This window comes from Girardinichthys multiradiatus, chromosome 23, assembly GCF_021462225.1.
Source record: "Girardinichthys multiradiatus isolate DD_20200921_A chromosome 23, DD_fGirMul_XY1, whole genome shotgun sequence".
Taxonomy (NCBI): domain Eukaryota; kingdom Metazoa; phylum Chordata; class Actinopteri; order Cyprinodontiformes; family Goodeidae; genus Girardinichthys; species Girardinichthys multiradiatus.
The window spans coordinates 23,103,838-23,113,323 of NC_061815.1; the positions used below are offsets into that span (position 1 = coordinate 23,103,838).

General features: G+C 38.1%; 1 protein-coding gene across 4 annotated transcripts; it reads left to right on the top strand.

The window, feature by feature from the left end:
- Nucleotides 1-2,966: 2,966 nt before the first annotated feature.
- On the top strand, nucleotides 2,967-8,749 carry LOC124859951 (hepatitis A virus cellular receptor 1 homolog). Of its 4 annotated transcripts, none has more exons than XM_047352869.1 (5): nucleotides 2,967-3,181; nucleotides 3,307-3,645; nucleotides 5,432-5,463; nucleotides 7,654-7,741; nucleotides 7,860-8,749. In XM_047352869.1, the coding sequence occupies exons 1-5, from the start codon at nucleotides 3,115-3,117 to the stop codon at nucleotides 7,952-7,954; spliced, it is 621 nt and encodes a 206-aa protein (XP_047208825.1). In that variant the 5' UTR covers nucleotides 2,967-3,114; the 3' UTR covers nucleotides 7,955-8,749. The 4 variants fall into 4 exon arrangements, with proteins under 4 accessions (XP_047208825.1, XP_047208824.1, XP_047208823.1 ...); XM_047352868.1 differs by having other exon boundaries at nucleotides 2,977-3,181; nucleotides 7,857-8,749; XM_047352867.1 differs by having other exon boundaries at nucleotides 2,986-3,181; nucleotides 5,417-5,463.
- The last annotated feature ends 737 nt before the right edge of the window (nucleotides 8,750-9,486 follow it).

The following is a 9,486-nucleotide window of genomic DNA, read 5'->3' on the forward strand; positions in this document are numbered from 1 at the left end:
GTAATGCACATGACAATGAGTTTTCAACATTCCCACACACAGTGATGTGAACTTAAACACCACAGGAAGATGGTGACTAAAGAATATGAGAACGCTTGAAGCTATTCGAGCAAGCTCCCTTGGGAAAAAAGAAGAAATGAGGCCAGATATGGTGACGTTTGGTGAGTTTTGGCAAAATAAATGACTAAATTCCAAGAGCAAACAATACTGAACTTTGAATTAAGTAATTTACTCCGTAAAAACCTCTGAGGTACCAAACGTCTACATCTCGAGGACAACACTGTACAGATTTGAAGATATTTATTTTACAAAGTTATAGGGGTTGGACAATGAAACTGAAACACCTGGTTTTAGACCACAATAATTTATTGGTATGGTGTAGGGCCTCCTTTTGCGGCCAATACAGTGTCAATTCGTCTTGGGGATGACATATACAAGTCCTGCACAGTGGTCAGAGGGATTTTAAGCCATTCTTCTTGCAGGATAGTGGCCAGGTCACTACGTGATACTGGTGGAGGAAAACATTTCCTGACTTGCTCCTCCAAAACACCCCAAAGTGGCTCCATAATATTTAGATCTGGTGACTGTGCAGGCCATGGGAGATGTTCAACTTCACTTTCATGTTCATCAAACCAATCTTTGACCAGTCTTGCTGTGTGTATTGGTGCATTGTCATCCCGATACAAGGCACTGCCTTCAGGATACAATGTTTGAACCATTGGATGCACATGGTCCTCAAGAATGGTTCAGTAGTCCTTGGCAGTGACGCGCCCATCTAGCACAAGTATTGGGCCAAGGGAATGCTGTGATATGGTAGCCCAAACCATCACTGATTCACCCCCATGCTTCACTCTGGGCATGCAACAGTCTGGGTGGTACGCTTCTTTGGGGCTTCTCCTCACCCGGATGTGGGGAAAACAGTAAAGGTGGACTCATCAAAGAACAATACATGTTTCACATTGTCCACAGCCCAAGATTTGCGCTCCTTGCACCATTGAAACCGACGTTTGGCATTGGCATGAGTGACCAAAGGTTTGGCTATAGCAGCCCGGCCGAGTATATTGACTCTGTGGAGCTCCTGATGGACAGTTCTGGTGGAAACAGGAGAGTTGAGGTGCACATTTAATTCTGCCGCGATTTGGGCAGCCGTGATTTTATGTTTTTTGGATACAATCCGGGTTAGCACCCGAACATCCCTTTCAAACAGCTTCCTCTTGCGTCCAAAGACTTGCTGTCTTGGTCACAGATGCGCCAGCAAGACGTGCACCAACAATTTGTCCTCTTTTGAACTCTGGTATGTCACCCATAATGTTGTGTGCATTTCAATATTTTGATAAAAACTGTGCTCTTACCCTGCTAATTGAACCTTCACACTCTGCTCTTACTGGTGCAATGTGCAATCAATGAAGACTGGCTACCAGGCTGGTCCAATTTAGCCATGAAACCTCCCACACTAAAATGACGGGTGTTTCAGTTTCATTGTCCAACCCCTGTATCTTAAAGATCAAGATTATGACAATGTATGGAAAGTGAACAACATTCTTTAATTCACTTTGCAAAAAAACTCCTTTGTAGCTAGTTCATACTAGCAGACATTGCATAAGTTTTGATAATCTACTGAATCAGTTCTTCTGGCTCTAAGCCCTAGAAATAGGCTAACATAACTTTAAAACAAAACAGAGATTTCTTTTTTGACTGTGATGGTGACCCAAGTCATTTAAGCTTAGGCATTCGCCGATATGGAGTCTCAATCTGATACAACATTAAAGTAAATACAATAAATGGCATATAGGCTTAAACGTTTGCTAGTTTGTTAATGGCCTGCAAAATATTTCTACATTTCATCAGTAGTCTACATTCGTGTGTTTCGGCTGCTCCTCACTCACTCACTTAACATTAGTATTCTGCCAGTCACACCTGTGTTTGACATCAACGGATATTTTGTCCAAGCATACATTTTGCAAAAAACTTACATTTTGCTCCAGCTGATGCTGATTTCTTGCATAGCAGTTAGCTGAAGCGTTAAGCTAATGACTTGTTAAAATGTCAGCTTGTGAGATTATTCAGTATGGTTCCAGTTCATTGAGGACAAACAAAACGTACAGCAAAATTTAATCAACTGCTTCACAAACTTATCCATTTGCTTTGAATGTTTTAGGGAAATACTTTGTGGATGTGCCATGACATAATGTACAAAGGTTGAAGCAGTATAAATACTTTATAAAAATGGTGTCCAGACTGCTTGCAAAAGTGCTAAAAAAATTCTGATATATCTGTAAAGCTCCTTTTCATTGATTGAAGTGTGTTTAGGAAAGCAAAATAAGATGTAACCACAATGAAAGTGACAGTGAAGAACTTCTTTAAAATACCAGTTGTCTCTATCTGTTCAAAACAAACAATGGAAAACAAAAAGGCAGTGTACTCTGCAATCAGTCCTGACAGAAACAAAGCTGTCGGGCTTGTGTATCATTCTTTGGAGTGTACTGAGTCTGCTAAGCATTTTCTTTTCTTTTTACCAGTAAAGCAGAGCTAAACAGCAAAACCAATGTTTGGAGAGACCAGGAAATGTCTAGAAGTGAGAGAATGAATACATAACGCTCATCTGTTTTAATGCTGACATCACCTAATAGCTTGGAGAAGTCATGCCAGCCAAAAAATAACAAATATCTCAGATATATTCCTATATTACACCTAAAGAGAAGATTCTATTGAAAACATGTATATCTGTATGAAAATAACACATTTCCATCTCAGTAAAAACAGCAGTCATCATTTTTGCACATCTAAAAACAGCATAATTGAAACCTGATTGTGTTAGTTAAGTTACTCATGTACCATGTTTTCTCTTAAAGCTTGTGTCATCTGTTTGGTATTTACCACTTCCCTTTCTGAAGACACCAAGGACTGCATCAACATTTTTCATTGATCACTGTATATTTTTTCACAACAGATATCATGATTCCAGAGGGTTTATTGCTCAGAATTTAGATCAACATGTGGACAGGGACCGCAATGATTTCCTTCCTGATTCTTTTTAAAAGGGAACTTCAAGATTTGGTAAGAAAGTGTCCTGCCCTGTATGTGGGGGCTGAAATTGTAACATCTCTTTAGGACATGGTTTTACAATACCCTACACTCATGTTTGGTGCTTCTGTTCCTTTCCTTCTCATCCTGATCCAAGGTAAATCAATGTTTTAGCCTTTTTTTAGTTGATGTTATTTGTAGCTTGCTCGTTAGCTGAAGGGTATGTGGGTTTTTATGTGTTTTATGTGTTTATGTTTGATCTATCATCCCTTCTCTTCACAGTGTCTTCCTGCACCCTCAAAGTCACTGGTTACATCGGGCAGGATGTTACTTTGCCCTGCACATATGATGCCCAAGCTAATGGAATCCTAAGTTTCTGCTGGGGACACGGGAAGGTGCCCCAATTCAAGTGCAACAACATGATCCTCTCGTCGTATTATGGGGATGTGACTTTTAGAGAGTCCCCCAGGTACCAGCTGCTGAGCCAAGTGACGCAGGGCAACGTTTCCTTGACCATTCTTAATGCTCAGAGAGGAGATGCTGGCAACTACGGCTGCAGGGTGGAAATTCCTGGGGTGTTTAACGACCATAAGATCAACATACACCTGATCATGGAAGAAGGTAATGCTTGCTAAAAGGAACAGCATGGTATTGGCAACTACTAAACTGGTTCATCTGATGTATGCCACTGTGAAAGCGATGCCAGCGAAGGAATACCAGCCATTCCAGGCAACTACAGGATAGTACAGGATAGTAGATGATAGTAGATAGGGAATGACCCCTCACATATTTTCTAAGCAAAATACAACCGACAACCATTAGCACTCTGTTAGATGGAATCAATTGCCTCACAGTAAACAAAACCAGTTTAAGAGCTCATTAGTTCCTCTTCTATATTTGACTTGTTGAAGCATAATAAATTGTGCAATAGGTCAGTGTGTTAAAGTAGCAAGTGTGGTAAAATGCATGTTATATGCAATCTTGAGGTACCATTGGGAACTACTCAATGGTGTGGGGTTCCTGCTGTGCAGAACCCCACAGCAGGGTTCTGTAACATCTAGCTCTGCAGCTGCATGTGAATACTAAGAGCTATAATTGCATTTTTATATATATATAATTTTGGCCAAATATGATGTAGAACTGAACAGTGCTTTTAAAAATAATTAAAGATGTTAAAAAGGCTAGTTTTAGGTGTTTTTGAACTTCTTGCTGATTAGAATTTTGCAAGATGGTTTTTTTCTTCATGTTCAGTTACTTTCTTTTACACTGCAAGTTTTATTCCTAATTTATCCAAAAAAAATTTAAATGTTCTTCTCAAGAATATGTGTTAATTCTCTTATTTTAAAGGCTGGATCTTTTTCTGTACTAAAACATAAAAACAGAAATATGGTGGTAAATTTAACCATAAAACTAATTCATTCAGCGAACAAAAGTAAGTAATCATTAACTCTACAAAGAGAAAGCACAGGTGCATCTTTATAATTATGATTTAAAATGTAATTTATTTTAGTAATTCAGGTCAGGGAGGAAAACTAATTTAACAATTCGTTGCACACAGTAATGCCAATGAGTGCTAATTTCCAACTGTTTAATTCTGTAAATATTGATGTTTTCTTTGGGAAGACTGCTGGCTTGACAGTAGTCAAACAGACAGTCAATGACACCCCCCACAAGGAGCTATAGGCCACAAAAAGTTATTTCTAAAGAAGCTGATTGTTCACCGAGTGCGGTGTCCAAGCATTTTCACTGAAAGTTGAGGAGACGGAAAAAGCATAGTACAAACAGGTACACAAGCAACAGGATGACCATAGCCTTCTGAGGACTGTGAATAAAGTCCACTCAAGGGGAATATTCATAAGAAATGGACAGAAGGCTTCAAGAGTCACCACACAGATGGATCCAGAAAATTAACTACAACTGTTGCATTCGTTATGTTAAACAGGCAGTCATCAGGGTGTCATGCAAAAAGAACCTTGACCTGGTATTGAGTAAAAAGTGAGTAAAAAAGTGGTATTGAGTATGTCCCTGTGCATACTTTTCAGTAGGCTGGCATTTGTATCTAAACCTTTTTTATTGTTCATATGTATTCGGTGGATTTTCTAAAAAACAAAAATCATCAGAATTAACAGAAAAGATTGAAATATATCAGTCTATTTGTATTAAATCTATGCAATATACACATTTTATTTTTGATCAGTTAACTATTTGGTAGTAGTCTAATTTACTGACAATCACCAGTAGAATAAAAAAATCAATTAACAAAATAAATTTTTTTATTTTCTTTACATTCCAGGTCTTATGGAAGGTGTTGTGTTTACATTAGTTGAATGTTTTACTTCAAATATTAAACTTTGATACTGGATGGATCAAATTAATAATACATTTCTTACAGAAATATTTATTTCAGATGAGATGAACGCTACAGGCTCAACCAATGAGGTAAGAGGACATTAATAAAACAGATCGAGTATAATTATCGGTCAATTTTATTAAGAACAATGGGAATCTAATGTGCCGAAAAAAGACTTTGCTAAGTTTCTTTGTTTTGTAAAGTTTGGCCACAGTTTCAGCAATTTATCATGTGTCCAACTCAAGGAAACATTTTGTCTTTTCGGAAGAATCCAGTGAAATAAGGGGAAACAGAACAGCCCTTGAGCTAATTGATTAAACCTAGGCTTTGATTTGCAAATTTATTGTAGTCTAACATTTTGACATCATCCATGTTTTTATGATTGTCAAAAAGAAGTAAAATAAAGCTTGGACATGACATTTGTTAATATGTTGCACATCTATTCTGTTTTAGGGACGTTTCAACTTGGGGGCAATGTGACAAAAAATAATCATACCTTAAAATATGTTTTTTTATAGGTATTATTAGCACAAAGAAAATGCTAAATAATGTCTATTAGTAGAAAAAAATATTCTGATGTCATACTAGAAATAAAAGGCACAGATCTAATCTACAGGTCCTTCTCAAAATATTAGCATATTGTGATAAAGTTAATTATTTTCCATAATGTAATGTTGAAAATTTAACATTCATATATTTTAGATTCATTGCACACTAACTGAAATATTTCAGGTCTTTTATTGTCTTAATACGGATGATTGTGGCATACAGCTCATGAAAACCCAAAATTCCTATCTCACAAAATTAGCATATTTCATCCGACCAATAAAAGAAAAGTGTTTTTTATACAAAAAACGTCAACGTTCAAATAATCATGTACAGTTATGCACTCAATACTTGGTCAGGAATCCTTTGGCAGAAATGACTGCTTCCATGCGGCGTGGCATGGAGGCAATCAGCCTGTGGCACTGCTGAGGTCTTATGGAGGCCCAGGATGCTTCGATAGCGGCCTTTAGCTCATCCAGAGTGTTGGGTCTTGAGTCTCTCAACGTTCTCTTCACAATATCCCACAGATTCTCTATGGGGTTCAGGTCAGGAGAGTTGGCAGGCCAATTGAGCACAGTGATACCATGGTCAGTAAACCATTTACCAGTGGTTTTGGCACTGTGAGCAGGTGCCAGGTCGTGCTGAAAAATGAAATCTTCATCTCCATAAAGCTTTTCAGCAGATGGAAGCATGAAGTGCTCCAAAATCTTCTGATAGCTAGCTGCATTGACCCTGCCCTTGATAAAACACAGTGGACCAACACCAGCAGCTGACACGGCACCCCAGACCATCACTGACTGTGGGTACTTGACACTGGACTTCTGGCATTTTGGCATTTCCTTCTCCCCAGTCTTCCTCCAGACTCTGGCACCTTGATTTCCGAATGACATGCAGAATTTGCTTTCATCTGAAAAAAGTACTTTGGACCACTGAGCAACAGTCCAGTGCTGCTTCTCTGTAGCCCAGGTCAGGTGCTTCTGCCGCTGTTTCTGGTTCGAAAGTGGCTTGACCTGGGGAATGCGGCACCTGTAGCCCATTTCCTGCACACGCCTGTGCACGGTGGCTCTGGATGTTTCTACTCCAGACTCAGTCCACTGCTTCCCCGGATCCCTAATGGTCTGGAATCGGCCCTTCTCCACAATCTTCCTCAGGGTCCGGTCACCTCTTCTCTTGTGCAGCGTTTTCTGCCACACATTTTCCTTCCCACAGACTTCCCACTGAGGTGCCTTGATACAGCACTCTGGGAACAGCCTATTCGTTCAGAAATTTCTTTCTGTGTCTTACCCTCTTGCTTGAGGGTGTCAATAGTGGCCTTCTGGACAGCAGTCAGGTCGGCAGTCTTACCCATGATTGGGGTTTTGAGTGATGAACCAGGCTGGGAGTTTTAAAGGCCTCAGGAATCTTTTGCAGGTGTTTAGAGTTAACTCGCTGATTCAGATGATTAGGTTCATAGCTCGTTTAGAGACCCTTTTAATGATATGCTAATTTTGTGAGATAGGAATTTTGGGTTTTCATGAGCTGTATGCCAAAATCATCCGTATTAAGACAATAAAAGACCTGAAATATTTCAGTTAGTGTGCAATGAATCTAAAATATATGAATGTTAATTTTCATCATGACATTATGGAAAATAATGAACTTTATCACAATATGCTAATATTTTGAGAAGGACCTGTATAATTAATTGACAATTGCTCGTGTTTTTTGTGATAAGGTAAATTTTTTTATTGCAGGAAATACTCGGAGTCTTATTAAATAACAGCAACATTGGAAGGATTGCAGCTATTTTCCTCCTCACCATAATCCTAATCCTCATCATCAGTAAGCGTGCAACGGTTTATAGATTGTGACTCATCCATCTGCTCTCCGGATTCATGTGACACTAATCGTCCTTCTTCAGACTGAAAACACATCTAATCACTGCGTTTCTCCAAAGCAGGAAGGAAGGTTCTGGCGAGGAGGACGACGGCGCCTCAGCAGTTCAGCATCTTCACCGTTGAGAATATTTACAACACCATCCCGGTGGATAAATGATGCTCAGTGCCAGAACAACAGAGGATACAAGAAATGTCTTCTGAATTTACTTCATGTTATAAATCTCTCCATATTGTTGTCTTTTCATCAGCTATTTTAAATCATGCAAATAGAAAATTCTTTAAAACTAAAAAGGGAAAAAATAATCTCACTAAAGCAGCTTACAATGTCTCACTGATGGTGTTGATGATAAATGTTGATTCCTAAAATTAATTAATCTGCTTTAATTTATTTGTGTTTGCTATGAAATAATTGTGATGTTTCACAGTCGTGGGCACAGTGCCACCTACTGGAAAAAACTAAATATTGTCATTAACTATGAAATGTGACGGGTGATATATGTACATCTCTGCATCTCTCTGTTCTTTTTTTTTTTTATAATTTAAGCACATGTATCCTAGAATTACATTAACTAGAGACTGTATATTACTAACAACGAAGTTTTATTTCTTTGTACTTTTTGATTAGTGGCTTGACTTTTAATTTTTGATGCTGTATTTCTGTTTGGAGAAATTTAAATGAGCTTAGGCTCTTAATGCATAGCTCTCTATGAGCGAAACTAAGCAGGGTTTAAAATTGTTTGCTCTGTGTTGGAGGAACCACAAATTTGGTTGAGAAAGAGGAAGCTGTCACACTCCACAGACTGATGAATTGTTTCTAAGCAGTCTGAAAAGTCCTTGGCTCGTTAAACGGTCACACTGTTTTTTTTTAACGCTGTTTGTAATTACCAGTAACAGTTTGTTAAAATTGATCAAGTTTTGTGCATTTAAACTTGAATAAAACTTATCTTCCTAATTTAAGCATTTATTCACAGAGAGAATGAAAGCTTTGCCAACAAACAACATTCAGTGATTAATCTCAGGAGGTCTTTTATTCAATCTCCTGATTGACCTTTAAAGATTTAATCATCTAACCTGAAAGGGTAGCCAGTCTCCACCAATAATGATAATAGTACCTACTTCATCATTACCTTGAGTTTACGATAGATGCGGGAAGGCATTGTCCAGTTTAAAAAGATGATGATGCTGAAACTACATTGCCTTCAGATACTGTACAGATTTACTTTGAAATATTCAGAGAACAGTGTCAAAATAAGGTGAGATCTTTCCATGCAATCCATGCAACATTTAGTAACTGCTCACAGTTAACTCCATAAAAGTTACAATAAATATCCTTATATCTTTATGTGTAATCCATGCAATAATTATTAAAATACACAGTTGAAGCAGTAGGGAGTGAAACAAGCATGTTTTCATATTCTGGAGCTGAGAGACTGGAGAGGCCTGTGTGGAGCCACATATTATCTGTCTTATCTTTTGCAGAAGTATAAACAACAAGTATCCAATGACGTCTCATGATTTTACATTCTTTCACATGTACTAAATGAAATTAGTAACCTTTGATTAACAAGTTAAAAGATGTATGATTGAAATGTGGGTAAGAACTGAGAATCAGCTATATATGAAAGAGATATAACGTTAATCATTTGTGAAGGCATGAATAAAAAGAATGAAGTGAGGGTTTTGTAACTG

Bases quoted from the DNA above. Each gene is read 5' to 3' on its own strand.
- LOC124859951 (XM_047352866.1), top strand. From the start codon at position 3,115: ATGGTTTTACAATACCCTACACTCATGTTTGGTGCTTCTGTTCCTTTC. The intron at 5,464-7,653 runs GTAAGAGGACAT...TTTTTATTGCAG, and splicing joins CTACAGGCTCAACCAATGAG to GAAATACTCGGAGTCTTATT. The intron at 7,742-7,856 runs GTAAGCGTGCAA...GTTTCTCCAAAG, and splicing joins AATCCTAATCCTCATCATCA to CAGGAAGGAAGGTTCTGGCG.